General features: G+C 35.4%; 3 protein-coding genes across 3 annotated transcripts; 1 reads left to right on the top strand and 2 right to left on the bottom strand.

Moving 5' to 3' along the window:
• On the top strand, window positions 2,289–4,661 carry LOC18611901 (gibberellin 20 oxidase 1-B). Its single transcript, XM_007048384.2, has 3 exons — window positions 2,289–2,991; window positions 3,197–3,518; window positions 4,189–4,661. Exons 1-3 carry the CDS (start codon window positions 2,333–2,335, stop codon window positions 4,459–4,461), a joined length of 1,254 nt encoding a protein of 417 aa, XP_007048446.2. The 5' UTR covers window positions 2,289–2,332; the 3' UTR covers window positions 4,462–4,661.
• Window positions 10,393–11,235, bottom strand: LOC18611900 (nuclear transcription factor Y subunit B-7). Its single transcript, XM_018120582.1, has one exon. The coding sequence runs from the start codon at window positions 11,184–11,186 to the stop codon at window positions 10,536–10,538; it is 651 nt and encodes a 216-aa protein (XP_017976071.1). The 5' UTR covers window positions 11,187–11,235; the 3' UTR covers window positions 10,393–10,535.
• Window positions 12,496–18,251, bottom strand: LOC18611899 (probable methyltransferase PMT26). The gene is made up of 9 exons (XM_007048382.2): window positions 17,920–18,251; window positions 16,533–17,623; window positions 16,291–16,440; window positions 14,869–15,139; window positions 14,616–14,726; window positions 14,354–14,531; window positions 13,768–14,040; window positions 13,443–13,637; window positions 12,496–13,030 (listed from the first exon to the last, which is right to left on the bottom strand). The coding sequence occupies exons 2-9, from the start codon at window positions 17,571–17,573 to the stop codon at window positions 12,802–12,804; spliced, it is 2,448 nt and encodes an 815-aa protein (XP_007048444.2). The 5' UTR covers window positions 17,574–17,623; window positions 17,920–18,251; the 3' UTR covers window positions 12,496–12,801.

Below are 18,251 nucleotides of genomic sequence, written 5' to 3'. Positions count from 1 at the left end.
ATATATATTTATATATGTATATATATATATAATATATATATATATATATATCTCTCTCTCTCTCTCTCTCTATATATATATATATATATATGTATATAATAGATGCTATAATCGAGACATGAGTAATGTCGCAGTCTAATCCATCCACTTAAAGGATTTAGTTGTAATTTTAATGATTTTTCACACTTCTTATCCCCAAGAGGGCATTATGATAACAAATTGAAAAGGACGAGAGATATTAGTTTCTTCTACCCATGCAAGGCTTTACCGGGAACATGCTATTTTGTGTTCTAAGGTCGCTCTAATTCCTCATGTTAATAATCATAAATAAAACTCCTTTGGGTTTACGTTAAAGAACAATTCAATGTTTTCCACGTGTATCAAAACAAAAAATAAAAGCAAAAAAAAAAGGAACAACTTAACGGATTTTAATTAACACTAAAATCATATAGTTTGCTTTGCCATATATAATTAGTAAAAATTAAAATTTATTTTTTTAAAACAATTACTTATCTAAACTCTTTTTTTTTTTTTTTACTTTTTACATCTAAGAAGGCAAAAAAAGAAAGAAATAATAAAGTAATATGGAAAATGGGGGCCCTTATTAACTCTAGACATTTAAAGTTGCACTCAAAAGAGTGATAAACCAAGAGATCCTTTGCACATGTCAGCTTTGCCTTACAGTTTTGGCCTAGTGTGTGGAAAAGGGTGGTCACATGCCTCTTGTGCCATGTACAAGACAAACAATTGTTGGAGTTCGGAAATTGATTCTCGCAACCTGAATTTAGGTATTACCCTCCTTCACTTTCATCTATATATCTTGAAAACCATGCATTTTGTCCTGTGTCTTTTCGTTTCTTTAATTTGGCAGCTGTTTAACGAATTTGATCCCTCTTTCTTTTCCTTTTCAATTACCTAGTTGGACTATAAGATCAAGTGTAGTACCAATGAGTTGGACTATTTGACGTTTATTCTTTGTTGTATAAGATTTTTGAGTTACATAATGAAAATTGTTTACGTAGTTCTGTATCGCACATTGTGCTTTGTCTATTTCAAGATACAAACCTAATACTTTGGAAAATAAATCTTATAAATATTTCGAGTATGTATTTTAAAATTAAAATAGACAATCAATTATACATGTAGATAAATATAAAGAGATGACTAGATTAAGATTATTGAATATATTTAATTAAAACAAATCTTAACACTGGTGTAGAAATTGAAAGAGACCGAAGACAATGACTCTTTCTAATAGAATACAAAAATTCTGAGAGGGAGAGTTTTGTACAAATATTATAATGATTGCACTTTGCATCTTTTTAAAATAATTATATATATATATATATTCTAAGTTGTAACAAGTCGAAATGTTTCTATGGCATTTGATAACTACGTAACATTAGCAGATACGACAATGTAAGAAGCAACAAGTTCTATAGTATTTTTTCTTGACAAGAATTTAACAGCGGTAAGAGAGAGGGTAATGGTACTGCTGATAGTGACATGGAAATATCCCCTTGAAAAAGAAAAAAAAAACTATTGAACCAAGGGAAATTATATATGAGCTTCAGAAAATGTTTTCATGAATATTGAATCAGGAATAGGTTGTGTATCACCTTAACCAGTACTAATTATAGTTGGAATCGATTAACATTTTTCTTACACACATAAGGAAAAGGCAGTAGTAATTACTACTGCTTAAAAGCCAGGAATTCGCGGATGTGTTTAAACAATGATGATGGAAGAATTACTGGCTTTGGTTAACTAGAATCTGTCTGTCTTTACGCAAATGTGTCACCCTTCAGGGCATCTATCTATATATGTCCTAGTCAATGGCAAGATATATACTGATTAAATAAGAAAAGCATGTATAATTAAATTAATACACAAGAAAGGAAAGGAAAGGAAGGGGGGACTTGTCCTTGGGAGCAAGCAATTTTCAATTAGTAGAAGAGACAAGAAGAGGTAGGAAGAAATAAAGAAAGGAAAGCGACAGCAGGCAGCAGCAGCAGCTGCATGGTAATTGTATGTTTTTTGTTCTCAATTCAAGAAAGTGACCAAAAGGGTTAATGGGCGTCCACTCGTCTCATGAGTTGTTCGCTCCTTAATTAACAATCTTCCAACCTTCGCCTTCGACCTTACCAATGGACGGCCCTTGGCCTTTCTCTCCTCTTTCACTACTACAACTACCACTACTATTCCCAAATACTTTTCCATTTATTTTTCTACTCTTATTCATCCACTCATCATCTTATTTATCGAATTTTTGAATTATACTTATTTTAAAACGAAAAAAATTCTTTGTCTTCTCTCTCTGTAATATATATGGATGCGTATATTGTGTTCTTGTTCCCTAGCACTCACTTTCTCTTTACCTTGGTGTTCTTTAAGACAGCTTTGTCTTAATTTTGGCAAGACTCTCTTTTATGAAATGTCTCCCTCTCTCCTAATGGATTCGAGTTCTTCAACCCTCCTTTTGCGTCCATCCATTGAACCAAGAGCTGAGGATAATAATGTTGTTCTTTTTGACCCATCCAAGTTGCAAAAACAAGCAAACATACCCGCAGAATTCGTTTGGCCGCATGTGGACCTGGTTCACACTCAGGAAGAGCTTAACGAGCCCTTGATAGACTTGGAAGGGTTCATCAAAGGAGACGACGAGGCTACTTCCCATGCAGTCGACCTCGTCAGGTCTGCCTGCTTGAACCATGGTTTCTTCCAAGTTACCAACCATGGTGTGGATGCAACTCTCATTCAAGCTGCGTACGAAGAAATTGATCCAGTGTTCAAGATGCCCCTTAACAAGAAGCTCAGTTTCCAGAGAAAGCCTGGCGATTTCTCAGGTTTTTCCGCTGCCCATGCGGACCGTTTTTCGTCCAAGTTGCCGTGGAAGGAAACATTTTCTTTCGGGTACCATGGAAATAACTCGGACCCTGTCGTGGTTGATTATTTTAGGGCTGCGTTGGGGGAAGATTTTGAACACACCGGGTAGGTCTTTATTTTTTAAATTAATGGTCATTAAAAGTAAACTGATTTAAAGACATCTTATTAACTTGTAATTATTATCCTTCACGTATCTAAATATTTAATTTAATGATTAATACATTATTTTTAGTAAACATTTAAGTTTAATTTTCTCATTTTTATCGTCTGACAACAACTTTAACCTATGTTGATTTTGATATATTTGAAGGTGGATTTACCAAAATTATTGTGAAAAAATGAGGGAATTGTCTCTAGTCATATTTGAGCTGTTGGCAGTCAGCTTAGGAGTGGACCGTATGCACTATCACAAATTTTTCGAAGATGGCAACTCAATAATGAGGTGTAACTACTATCCCCCCTGCAATAATTCTGGTCTCACCCTTGGCACCGGCCCTCATTGCGACCCAACTTCCTTGACAATACTTCACCAAGACCAAGTTGGAGGGCTTGAAGTTTTCGCGAATAACAAATGGCAAACAGTCCGACCTCGGCCAGATGCCCTAGTCATTAACATTGGTGATACTTTCATGGTAAGTTTTTTCCATACCCAATAAAGTTTTCATCCAATGGTCTTTCTTCAAACCTCTTCCCTTCTGCATTTCTTTCCTATAGTAAAGCTTCATAACAATTGAAGTGACCCTGATAATGATAATTAATAAAATTAGTCTACATATATACTGTTTCGACTGTGTAATCTGGTAGAAATATGTAGGAGACAAGGTAGGTCATGGCATTAATTAATTATTTTCTATTGAGAATGAATATTATAATTGATAAGCTTTACAATAGGACATAAATTTAGATTTTAGGGCAGCACTTTTTTTTTTTAATTAAGATTTAAGGGCTGCAACCCAACATCCATAAAGTTTATTATTATTATTACAAAAAAGATATTTAAGGGTTAACACTTGAATATCTATTTGGAAGTATATATGGGGCTTGAATTTTGATTATATATGTAGTTCAAAATCTTTACGTATCAAACTAAAAAAACGTGAGATATTTGTTTTTTATTGTGGGAGCTGATGGGGGAGGAATATATACAAGGTTTTTATTTTGAAGATAAGAAAATGATGTAAGCAAAACATTTTTGTGGAAGGTTGGTTTCCAAAGCAGATTATTAATGCATGTTTGTCGATATATTTATGTGGATGAAATTATGACAAGGAAGTGACGAAGTGAAATGAATAAAATTTGTAGGCATTATGTAATGGGAGATACAAGAGCTGCCTGCACAGGGCAGTGGTGAACAGCGAGAGAGTGAGGAGATCATTGGTTTACTTTGTGTGCCCCAAAGAGGACAAAGTGGTGAGACCCCCGCAGGATCTTGTTTGCAGAGATGTGCCGAGACTGTACCCCGATTTCACATGGTCCGATCTCTTGGAGTTCACTCAAAAGCACTACCGAGCTGACGTCGACACCCTCCAAAGCTTCTTCCCCTGGCTCCTCTCTTCCAAGCCTTCCAACTTCTAGTTGCTTTTATCGCTTGCTCTCTTCTCGCTCTCTCTCTCTCTCTATCTATATATATATAATTATCTTCACCACTGTCTACTCTTTCCCTCTTGCTTGGCCTAATTTCTCATATCATATGTATTCTCTCTCTCTCTTTTTTGGGTTAAGTCAAAATATTAATTCATTGATGGAATTTCAAGATTCAGCCAATACAAGTAACACATACTTACTGGAGCTCTACTAACAACTGCCCCTTCCAGTTTTAACAAGCACATGGGCGAAACTAAGTGGAGCATACACAGAAAACTCTGTAACTTACAAGCACCTGGGCATACACTTAGTATACAACATTAGTATACACCTAATATAAAGACCCACCGCCCAGAATGCATCACCCCCCTACACGAATAATATACAGAGGCTCGCAATTACGTAAAATTTCCAGGACTCTGCAGCCATCAGATTAGATAAAGTTCAGCAGCCTACAGCCATGGGATGAACAAATCAGTAGGGTTAACACCCTGTTTTGGAAGCTGGACTGCGAATTGATTAAGTCTTTCAATTACCCAAAAAATAATAAATAAAAGAGTAGGGAGCTCATGTGTGTATTCAAAATCAAGTCAGAGTAGTGTTGGGTTGAATAATTAAGACACAATTGTTTCGACATTCAGTTCTCGGTTGGCGATTCTAAACTCAAAGCAGAAAAGACAAACCTTTGGCTTTTATATTTTATTTAGTCACATCTCACTTGTCTATTGAATTACTACATGATTTTATATTCGGATAGGCATAGCGCTGTCCTTTTATATATATATATATTTTATATTTTATGTTGATAACGAACAATTTCATAGGTTCAATGTATGGCCATCGATGCAAGTGCTTGAGCAAGAAATTAACTTGCAAGAGTAAAATAGATAATTAATAACAACAAGCCCTCGCAAATTAACCTCAACTATTCAACCTAAGAGCCTCACAATATCCAAATATTAAGACTACAATCAAAGAATGTATTATGCTCCCATTGAATGAATTATCATCCCATCCTTCACAGTGTACTTGATTATACTTTGAAGGGACTTCCTTTATGTTAAACCTCCAAAAAGAGCTCTTCCCTCGTGCATTTCCTACCCCCATGTACTTTCCATGGAGATGCATTTGCAGGGTAATTGAATGCCAAGTTCACCAAATTACCACTTTTAGCATGTACTTCTGTACGTGTGATTCTCCATTTCTTAGGCTCGGTCAACTTGTATTCAATTAAATTCTTTATATAGAGAGAGTATATTTTTGAAATTTTTGCATTTAGGTTGCCTTTTTACAGATTTTAGTTTTATTTTTTAACAAGAGAAAACATAATGATTTTACGAAATCTAAACTCAAATCTCATTTCATTTTATCATTGAGTTAAACTTAAATCATGTGATACGATGCTTAACATGTTTAAGTATAAAAGTCTATGTACTATTTGTATATACCTTTCTAATTGACCGAATGACTAATTAGTCTTTTTTTCCTTTGATTATTAACTTGTTTATTTATTTATACATAGTTGGCAACACAATTGGAGAAACCCTCTCTGTTTCTTTAAAATAACTTTCATTGTCCCTTGCAGAGAAGCTTCGGAATACTTCCACAGGAAGAGAAGAAGGGATATAAATCAAAAACCTGAAGATGCATATGTTGTGGTCAAGGTGAAGCAACAAACAAAAGGAGGCTTCTGGTGACATGCCTAAACTTTGAAACGTATCCTGCATAATGGTGGCGACTATAGTGTGGCATGTCTCAATGAGACTGACGTTGTAGGTCTATAGTAATTAAAATGGTAAGCAGCGTTGGTCATTGTCGAGTTTTATTTGGTGAATGTTGATGCATGGCTGATTGATATCCAATGAGCCTGGCTGAATGATGTCAACATGTCACGAACTGGAAAAGTTGGAACATCAATTAAAGCCAAAGGACATGATCAGAAACAAAGCTTTGTTGACCATCCCCAATTGTCATTTTTTAAGGCTGCTCCAGGTTTGTACATTGAATTTGGAGACAACATCCTAATAATTGATCTTGTCCTCTTTTATTATTTAAAAAAAGTGGCCTCTTACAAGCATGTAGCGTAGCTGAACTTTACTTTGTTTCTACATCCGACCCCAATGAACATGGCTGCCCACTTGAAGAGAGAGACAAAGATTAAAGAAAAAAATGGAATTGATTATATTATGGCAGCCATCAGTTGCTAGGTTTTGGCCCCAGTGTCTTTGAGAAGTTGCAGGAACTCAAGGCAGTGGGACCTCCCCATGTTGTGGCATGTTTCATATATATGCTATAATTTTAGACAAAGGGTTTTGGCCTGCTGCCTCTTTAGGCTTCTTTCTTCTTAAAATTTCTGCCTGCGAGGGACTCTTAGCTAAACAAAGTCTATTGAATTAATTAAATGGTTGAAAAGAGTGTCACAATTCAAATCATTGAACAGATACAAAAGAAATTCACCTGTAAGCATTCAAAGAAACACCATCCACTGAATATTTACATGTATATAGCACTAGAAAGAAAATTGGACAACACGTACGTCCCTCCAAAAAATCACAGTAGCAAAAAAGAAGGGATATACAAAATAAGTCCAATCCTATCTAACATAGCCAAATCCACAGCATCTTTCTCATGTGAAAATCAGCATCTATTTGTCCATGGATAGAATGCTTCCTGACCTTTAGCAATATTTCAAGACAAATCGGCAAGGTGTTGGAGATTTAATATTTTTTAATTTTTAACTAATTAATGCCTTAATAATTGGGTTGAACTTGTTCAACCTACAATTTTTTCATTATAATTTTATAATTATCTAATCACAATAACAAATTATATAAGAGCACTGCACTATTGATAAGTGTAGATTCTATATTTCTTGTAAAAAAATGTAGATTTTATATAATATTTTGATAGATCTTATATAATTCACAATTATTATAATATAATAATTATAAGAGATATGTCCCACAAAATATCATTTCCTTTGAACATGAGTACAAACATCTGTCATCAAATCTTTACTGGCAAAGTCAATATTTGCCCTGCACAAGGGGTGTCGTGGCATTGATAATAAAAGACGCAAGAAAATCAGCATGATTAAGGGACCCATTGGAAACAAAGTGACAAACCAAAAATATTTTCCAAGGATCCATTTTGATCAAGGAAAGATTTGTAATGCCACATGAAGATGCAACATAGCCTTGTGGTCCTTCCCTTGCCTTGGTCGACAATATATTTTCATCTCTATTCACATGATTGGACACCTTCCATAAACATACACTCATTTCAATTTTCCATGTTGGCCCTCGTGCGTGCATGCATGCACGTGTGCTTGGAAAACTCATGCATGCCTGCCGTCGATCCGCTGCTCATCATACCATCCCCCGCTGCCACATGAGCTTATAAATTTTCCACTGATTAAAAGTTTTGGGAGCATTGGCGACAACCTCATCTTTCTAATTTGAAACTTCCACGCACGTTTTTTTTCTAAAATGGAAAACGAATCTTTCATTTTTTTTATTCATTTCCCCTAAATCACATATTCTAGTTGATACTTTTTTTGGGATATTTTCCTTTTTAACTTTTAAGTACGAAATGACATAAATGGAGTAATTAATCTCTTATGACAAACCCTCTCTTGACGAGAGATTATACACTTCCACAAACTTGAAAACACATTAATATCAAGAGGAAATTAGTAAAAGTGCTTGCTGCAAGAATAGGGTCTTTCAAACAAGTTGAATAGAATAACCATAAGTTGATCCATCTCAATCCAAGACATAGAAGCGAGGAAAATTGGAGACCCAAAGTAGTTGGCTCCAAATCCAAATTCTTTAAGATAAACAATTCCAATATAGGAAATGATCGTGGCCATTATTTCAAACAGTAACGTAATGAAAAATAATTCTCTTTCAATCATAAATTGCACCTTTCACATCCCATAATTCAAATCAAAACCTTCAAGTTGAAGTATTAAATCTTATCAAATAAAGTGCTATTCTTATCAAATAAAGTGCTATTCATTCCTGGTTTCACAAAAATCGAATAAAAAGCATGCAATAGGAGTATGTACGACATAAATCATGCATCCTAATTAATGTGGATATCGATTATAATTATAGATATTGATCTTATATGGGCCGAAATTATTGCTCTTATACTATGGATCGAAATTTAAACCTAACTTCAAGCGATTTTAAGCTTTGAAAATAGATAAATAAGTTTATAAATCACGAGTCCACATTCTCGACCTAAAAGACATACTTGATAAATGGTGGAAGATCCATGTTTATATATTCAAGATCCATCTCATCTCTTACTGATATGAAATCCGTGATATTTTACCCCACCCAATTGTACAATATCTTTATTGCACTGGCTCTTTATCGTAAAAGAGAGAGACCCTTATACTAGTTCAGATCTACCTCGACCTTTGTATCTCTCATGGGGATCCCATATCAGTAAAGCCTCGTGCGGCCCTAAAACTCTAAAAATAGAGACCTCGACTCTTTTATCTCTCATGAGGGTCCTATATCAGTAAAGCCTCATGCGGCCTTAAACTTTAAAAATAGAGTTTAAGTAAACTTTAAAATCCACAAAATTGCAAAAGCCTCATGCGGCCTTAAACTCTAAAAATAGAGCTTAAGTAAACTTTAAAACCCACAAATTGCAAAAGCAAAAGAAAAGAGAAAAGAGAGCTTTTGAGAAATAGAATACTTTGGATTTCTCTAAAGTCTTGTCACGGATCAAAATGAACTTAAGCCTAACTCAGTGAGGCCTTAAGCTCTGAAAATAGAGGTTAAGTAAGCCTATATCATGAGCCCACATTCTCAACCCAAAATATATACTTGATAAGTGATGGAAAACTCATGTTTATATACCAAGATCTATCCTATCTTTTATTAATGTGGGATCCGTGACATTCTACTCTAGCTTAAGAAAGTCTATATCATGAGCCCACGTTCTCAACCTAAACGACATACTTGATAGGTGGCGAAAGACTCATGTTTATATATATCTAAGATCCATCTAATCTCTTATTGATGTAAGAGGCATGACATTTTACTCTACCAAATTGTGCAATGCCCCCATAAGCCTATATCATGGGCCTACGTTTCCAACCCAAAAGGCATGCTTGATAGGTGGTGAAAGACTCATATTTATATACCCAAGATACATTACATCTTTTACTAATGTGAGATCCGTGACATTCTATCCCACCCAATTGTGTAACGCTCCTATTGCACTAGCTTTTTTCTTATAAAAGAGAAGGACTTTTACACTAGTCCGAGTCTATACCATTTGTTACAAGCCAAAACTTCCACGTTCTCAACCTAAACCCAAAAGACATGTTTGATAGGTGGTGAAAAACTCATGTTTATACTCCCAAAATTCATTTCATCTCTTACTGATGTGGGATCCATGGCATTCTATCACACCCAATTGTGCAACACCCCCATTGCACTAGCTCTTTACCCGTAAAGAAAACAAACTAGTTCGGATCCATACCATTTGTCGCAGGCCGAAACTTAAGCCCAACCTTATGTGACCTTAAGCTCTGAAAATAAAGCTTAAGTAAGTGTATAGATCATGGGCTTACGTTCCCAACTCAAAAGGCATACCTGATAAGCGGTGTAATACCCATATCTATATACCCAAAGTCTATCGCATTTCTCACTAATGTGAGATTCGTGACATCTTATACATGCTTATGCTTCGTATATATATATAACAATGTATTACAATTATATGCATACAAAGATAACTGTGAATTTTTTATTTAAAAAAAATTCAAACTTAACTCTTTAAATAAAACATATTTATATACCCATCATTGAATCATATGCTTTTATGACTATTAATTATGATTTGCTTGTTCTTGTAAATTCTTTAATATTCTTATAAGTGTATCTTCGCATATGTATCTTTTAGACACAAAAACGTATAATGTTATTATTACATAACATTACAATATATATTCAAGTGTGTATATCAAATTAATTAACAATATAGCAAAAATAAAAATAAAAAAGGAAAAAGGAAAAAATGGAAAACAATATTTCTTGATCTTACCAATGCCCCATTGAATCAATTTGGTCTTGCTGCTGTAATTGCTTTTGAATGGAATTGGATGAGAAAGGCAAGGAAAATGGTTGATCAGAAGGCACAAAAGATGGGTGATGAGACAATAAGTTTGTTGAAGAATATACACTGCTGTTGTAAGGTAAGTTATGTTCATGTTCTGATTGTTGCTGCTGAGGTTGTTGCTGTTGCTGCTGCTGCTTTTGCTCAGATCTTTGTTGCTTTGGGATGTTAAGCTTCTCTCCTTCAATGTCTCTATATTTGCTTAGGTACAATTTCAAGGGCGCTACATATTCCTCAAATCCTAAGGTAGTGATTGCCCATATGATATCATCTCCATTGATGGTCTTCCTCTTTTCTCTTTGGCATTTATCCGAGGCTTCCCCTGTGACAAAGCTAATGAACTCGGACACACATTCTTGAACAGTTTCTTTTGCATCCTTGGAGATTTTCCCATTGCTCGGAATCACTTTTTTCATAATTCTGCCGACGTTCGCTATAGGGAGGAACCGATCTTGTTCTTTATTGTTGTTGTCAGGGTGATTGTTGTTGCTGCTACCACTACTTTTTACACACGGGCTCTCGGGGCTTCGTTTATTAGGCCCATGTGGCACATTGCCATGGCTCTCCCCTTCCATTTCTTTCCAATAATAGTAATAGCAATATCTCTCACAATCACAATGCTTGGGAGAGACTAACCAGGTTTCTAGTTTTGTCAATGGATGGTTTGGGATTTTATGGGACTGAAATAGATGGAAAGAAACGCATAAAAGTAGGCAGTTGAACAGGAAACCCAAATTTTGCATTGTTTCTTAACCAAATGAGTCCCCGGGACTCGCTCCTATGTTGGGAGTATAGTTAGTTAATTAATTGTTATGACCCAATCCAACTTACTTTCTTGTTTAGGACAAAATTACACTTAACTTTGTTAATTTTATTTTCCGTCACAATTCAAAGCTTTTTATTTTTTTTTAATTTCATTGACTATAATTGACCTCCTATTGTATGACATACAATTAATATCGGCACGAGAATACAAAAATCTTGATATGTGAGAAAAATTAAAATTTGTGAAAATTTGGATGTATTGCTTGCCTCCAACACCTCAATCTTACCTACACAAACCAATGAGGTTATTTGGATAAGCAAGGGTTGTGTTAAATTGTCTTGGAATGAAAAAAAAAACCGTAAGAACAAAATAATAATAGTATGCGTAAATGATACTTTTTGTTATTGTTTGTATTAATTCTTTTTAGGGTTAATTATACTTGGTACTCAAATTACAATCAAAATTTTAATTAATACTTAAAATGTAAAAATTTATATTTAACTATTTGAATTTTACTTCCATTCATATCTAATTAATTTACACTCAAAATTACTATCAATAATAAATGACGTGTTTAAAAACAATCAATAGAAACACACTTACATGTTTTAAAATGTCACATCATATCACATGTTTTAATTTTTTTGAATGTTTAGATAATCACTCGTTTGATTATAAACATTAATTTTATATGTATATAGATAAATAAAAGCAAAATTGAAATTTTCAAACTTATTGTAGCATCGGAAGTATTAAGAACTAAGATATGAGTTTTTTTTTTTTCTTTTACAAAAAAAAAAACAACACTAAAAAAGGATCTAACGAACAAAACCTTTTTTCGTCCTTGCCACTTGAATTAAGCCCGGGTTGCGGTCCAAGGGCATGTTGAGCAAAATTTTGTGCGGATTATATGTGCTTACCGTACGAGTAAATGTTGGCATATGGAAATTCCTTGTAATAAAGTTGAAAGCTTAACGTTTCCAAATGACTTGTTGTCACGATTTGATACGGGTCAAACAAGTAGAGAGTTATGCTTTAAGAGATAGTATAATATGTATATCATTTGAATTTCTTTTCCTCTTGGCAATTATATCCGCCAATGGGGATTTACATTTTCCATGAATATATGCTTTCATTTTCCATTTAAGAACTAACAGTATGACATTACAAGAAAAACTTGGACACAAGTTTATATTAGAAGATAAAAGGAATAAAAATAAAAAAAATAAAACAAAATGTAATTGTATCCGATACTAAAGGCCTCTACTTAACATAATACAAGCCTACAAGGGCTACCCTTAGAGAACTACGAATCAACCATGTATTGCACAATTAGCAACCGAAACAAAAAGAATACCTAATCTCATTATCGTGCCACGCCTCGAGGAGGATCGAAATGGGGTAGCAATGGAATGAAAGCGTGCCTAAGCAATGGCATATGTGATCGTCTCCACCTCTTTAGGTCGCCACATGGATTTCTGGACACACAGCAAGCCTTCAGTGTCCTTAGTGTAAGTCATGCGGACTTCCCATTGCATAGACCTTAACATGTTCTCAAGCTCAGTAATGGTCTCAATATTGTCCCGAACAATGAGCTTCCCTTCTGGCCTAAGCACTCTATCAACCTCTGCAATCACAGCCAGTAAATTGCACCTACAAGACCCACAATCCATGGCAAAGTTAGGTTGAAGCAGACAACAAATAGCAGATTATGGTAGACGCCCTTTTAAGACAAAGCTGTCCCTGGAAACAGAGATTCTTATCCTGAACCTTATAATTAAAATGGTATATGGAATTTCCTTTTTCTTTAATAAAACAACATTAATGGAATATGACTCAAGGAAATTGAAAAAAATGACAATCAGATAAACACAAATGCAAATCAAGATCATAGCTAAACAGTGATAATTATTTTAATCTAAGAACTTGACTAGGAATCATCAACATAATCTTTGAGAACAAGAGGAATCTCCATATTATTACCTAGTGAAGGACATCGTAAGTTACCCATCAAGTAAAAGTGTAAAGAGTGCAGAGTCAAGAAAATGACAATATTAATACAAACCTCTTTTTAACCTTGGAGAATAGATGGTCAGCATGGAGAAGATCGTAAGACCTCGGATAGGTGCTAAATGATTCACACCAATCATGATACATACCAAATAGACCTCTCTCATAAATTATGGGTAGCGTATCTGGAGAGTCAATTGAGACCACATTCAGGACCCACAAATTCAAATCTTTCAGTGCTGCAGCAAATCTGTGAGCATACCACAGTCAGAATCAAAGAAAAGAAGATGAAATAATAAAACAACAAAAGAAGTTACCTGTCAAACCATTATATCCTTCCTACTTCATATAAATTAATGTTTTTTATTTTGGTTGCTTACCCTCCATAAACAGCTCTCATGTCCATTACATTTCTGACAGATGACCAGTTTATGCCCATCCCATTTATGTATGACTTGGTTACCACACGTTTCCAGTGCTCATGGTCAGCAGCAAAATCCTCGGGCGCTGCTTTACCATAAACTCCAACTTGGGAACTCAACAACCAATAAGGTGATTTTTCCAGCCTTGCTGGCCATTGCTCTGGCCATTGAGACCCACGTTCTGAAGCTTCTACAGGCACTTTGTGCATGCATGATTGCAGAGGTACATTCCTATAAATAAGAATCAAATCAAATGGCTGTTTGGATAGCTATATTGTGTTAGATCCATATTTATTTAAACGTATAGCGAAATGAGAAATGACATTCTTATGGACAGATGACATGCTTTCTGTTTTTTACAAGCCAATTAGATACTTCTTTGGTCAAATTTACCAAAAAGGAATATTCAATAGCTTACTCAAAGAATACAAGTTAGCACATTGTTAAACCACTCAATGGATATTTCTAGTGCCATCTTAAGAAGTGTTAGATTTGTTTTTAGCCAGAATATAGTTTTTACATTCAAGTTAAAGAGAAATATTACCAGGCTGCATTTGGATCATCAGACTCAGGACATAGTGGAGGCTCTTGTTGTGACCTTTGCTCATAGCAGTCGTTAGAAGTAGGCTTCTTAAACGTTGCTACAGCCACCCCGTTTACCGTATCCCTACTAGTTCTGTTTACAAGCTCCCAGCACATGGCTTTTGTTAGATCAACCATAGCTGCAGAAAATCCAGACAAAATGCACCAGCTGTTAGACACAATAAACTTTTCACACAAGATCCAGAAATAATACCATCATATACCTTTCCAAATTCCAACATCTTCAGGAATTTTCTGATAAACAGGGGTAGCCGACCACACAAAGAAACCACCAGGTCGCAACACACGGTTCAGCTCCAAGAGGAGTTTACCACCTGCATATTGCTAAGATCAGTGAATATTCAAGCAACAACAAATTCATAATATGCATTCCCAGCAACTGATTACCATGAGTCCATGAAGATTCATAATTAATATCAAAGAAAAAAATTTATCAAAATGGGGATTGTAATATACCTTCTATGTGCCATGGCACTCTACATCGTGCACAATGAACAATATCAAATACTCTGCCGGGATAGGGAAGTCTCTTAGTACCCATCACAGCAGACACAGCAGGAATCCCCCTTTCAAGTGCAAATTGTACTTGAGCTTCATGTTCATCTTTAGGTGCAAAGGACATAGCAAGCACATTTCTGTCAAAAAGAAAACCTCCAAAGCTGGCAACCCCACATCCAACATCCAAAATTACACGAGAGCGTTTACCCCATGCTATATCAGGCACAGACTGCAGAATAAATAATCATACATTAAGCAGATGTTGAAAGAACAAATTGCAGGATAGGAACAGATCAATGTTAGCCTTTGTTCTACAACGAATAAAACCCATCTATTGCTTATTGTCATCAATGTTGCAATGCAAGCTTGAATTCCACAGATGGTAAAGAAGCACAATTTTAAAATCATATCAAATATTTGTAGATAGATTCATGCAACCAAAATTGCAGATGTAGGAATGCACTACAAGAAATAAAAATGATACTATATCATTTGTGCACATAGTCACATAAATGAACATATATCAACATCTTCCAGAATGCTAATATAATATAAGCTTGTTGATGTTCCTTACAGGAATGCCTATTAACCACAAAACTGATTCACAGATACTCCATTGGCAACTCCCTTCCATGATATCAATTAAACATAATGATTGAATGCAGTACTTTCCCGATCTCGGAATAAATGCTCCAACAAAAGCATGAAGTTTCACATTGAAGGAAATGCTCCTATGTAAGACCATCCCTTTTTCATGAACACTAAATTATTGTAGGTTTAAGATAATTATTACATTCAAAATCGGGTTGAAAGTATTCATTATGTTTGCCTTGGCCAACTGGCGCATTGGGTTTTTTAAGTTAAAATCCACTAATTTGCTTCCTTTTATGGATATGTCTTTCCTATAACTTCTAATTACAGGAAATATTAACATATCAGCAAATATGCAATTGGTAAATCCTGATTGGGATTTAATAGATAATTTCGTTATAATACCAAATTTAAGCCAATGCATTATAAGTAAACATAAGGTTGACTTGGATCATATATTATGTTGGTAGAATAAGGATTACAATCAAACCAATCGAAGTTGAGTAATGATGGAAATCCAGGGAGCTGACAATGATAGCTATGGTGCTTCTCCATAAGGTAATGACAAAGTTGCTATTTTCCAGCTATAGGTTCAGATGCTTTGATCAAAAGACATTCATACCAAAGATTTTTTCATGTGTCGTGCAAGTAATACCACAGTAATAATAGTAGAACAGAAAGGCAAAACAAATGGTCAACAAGTAGCGACCACACCAGGGAGAGTGAGATACAGTCATTAATGATATAATAATGAAGTTAGAAGACAACACATTCATTTTGAGCACTCACCTCTTCTATGAAGTCAATATAATGAAGAGCACCATGCTTAAACTGGGTTCCACCGCCAGGAAATGTAAGATATTCTCCAGTAACTTTCACCCAATTCTGATGCCCCTTAATTTGTGCCAGCTTGGTATGAGGAACATTGTAGTACCAAATCTGCAGCAGCAGGAAAGCATTTTGTTAGTTCATCTTATCAAGCACAAAAGTAGAGTGAAAAAAATGAACTAGCATATATTAAGTTAAAGTACCTTCTCCCTGCTTTTTGGCCACTCAATTGGACGCTTGTATCCTTCGGGAAGAGGAACAAGGCAGGTTGGTGGTTCTTCCGGACAGTGCCTCTCTCGATGTTCATAATGTTTGGTAGAAGGGAGATGCCTAATTGCATTCCAATTGTCAAGGCATGGGATATAATCAGGCCCAGCAGTGGAATTGCAAAGTTTCCAACTGTATTCCTTGGATGATAACTGAGCCTCCTTTTCATTCTTTGATTCTGTCGCCTGCGTAGAGAATGATCCATTCTGAGCCATGTTTTCATTCAAAAGTTCAGATTGAGCACCAGACGGGAAAACTTCATTTGAACTCTGGTTTTTCACCTGAGCATCATCTTTTGCCTCATCAGTGCTTTTATCCGACTCCTTGTTATCATTTTGATTAACAGTCTCCTCTATCTGACCATCCACCTTATTATCTCCATTAGTTTCAGATGAGCTTTCGTCCTGTTTGTTTTCACCATCATCAGAATCAGATTTCTTGTCATTCTCATCGGAGTCAGGTTTCTCATTGCTCTCTTCAGGATCAGTCTTTTTGTCATTAGAATTCTCTTCAGTGTCCCCTTGTCCACCCAAATTCTCACCACTGTCATTGTTTTTCTCTCCACCTTCGGATGGCCCATCATCCTTCTTAGACTCATCCAACTTTGTCTCTTCAGAATTCTCCTGGTTTTCTTGCATATTTAAGTTGCCATCGCCATCATCTTTAGTCAGACTCACATTGAAGTCCCCTTTGGTGGCATCCTCAGGCAAATCCCCGGGGTTATCTTCAAATTGTGCGGTGTTGCTGCCGCCATTGCTTTCATCGATTACCGGTGTGACCTGATCTTTGACCTCATTTTTCTTTTCCTGAGCAGTATCGTCCCCGTTTTGAAGAGGGACAACAGACGATGAAGTCATCATCCAAATCCCAACTAAACATAATCCCACAAAAACCACAATGGTGACCGTCGAACAATAAGTCGAAGACGATGACCTCCTACCATTATTATCTACTCTACTATATTTTCCTAATGCCATGGTCACTATTTACTTCCTTCTTTCTCAATCACTTCTTCAAAATTTCACACCTGATATTGTTATAAACAAAATCAGAATCACATTTCAATTAAAAGCTATAAAATGCAGCTTGAACGAGATCTAAGAAAATATATTTAAAAAACAAAAAGAAAAACACTAGGATATAGAAACAAAGAAACTAAGCATGTAAATGAAAATTTCAAAATTATGTCTACGAACATCCAGATCTAGTGGAACAATGCCTCAAAAAGAAATGTAAAGAAAGAAAGAAACACAGAACGGCGTCGCCTCACATTAGATCTGCAACAAACAAAGAAATCTATCTCCAAAACAAGAAATGAAATACCTGAAAACAAAAAATGAACAGATCTGAAGAGAGAAGAGAGCCTTTTAATGATCAATCGTTATCGTTTCATTGTTCCTGCATTAAGCAAAGACGAGAGAGGAGGGGAAAGATTGATATTGATTTAAATATATAGCAGAGAATTCCAGCTTTCAGCTGTCGCTCTTAATTCTGAGAGTTCTTTTAATTTGTTTAATACAAGCGCCCTTGAATTTAGAGTTTATATAAAAAACAAAAGCAAAATTTAAATAGCAAAAAGGGAGGGTCCTGTAGAAGAGAACAGGGAGAGACAGAGACGGCCACGGGAAAGGGGAAGGCCGCGAAATCAGTGGGAT

Source organism: Theobroma cacao, chromosome 1 (assembly GCF_000208745.1).
Source record: "Theobroma cacao cultivar B97-61/B2 chromosome 1, Criollo_cocoa_genome_V2, whole genome shotgun sequence".
NCBI classification, from domain to species: domain Eukaryota; kingdom Viridiplantae; phylum Streptophyta; class Magnoliopsida; order Malvales; family Malvaceae; genus Theobroma; species Theobroma cacao.
This window is presented reverse-complemented; position numbering and strand designations above follow the sequence as displayed.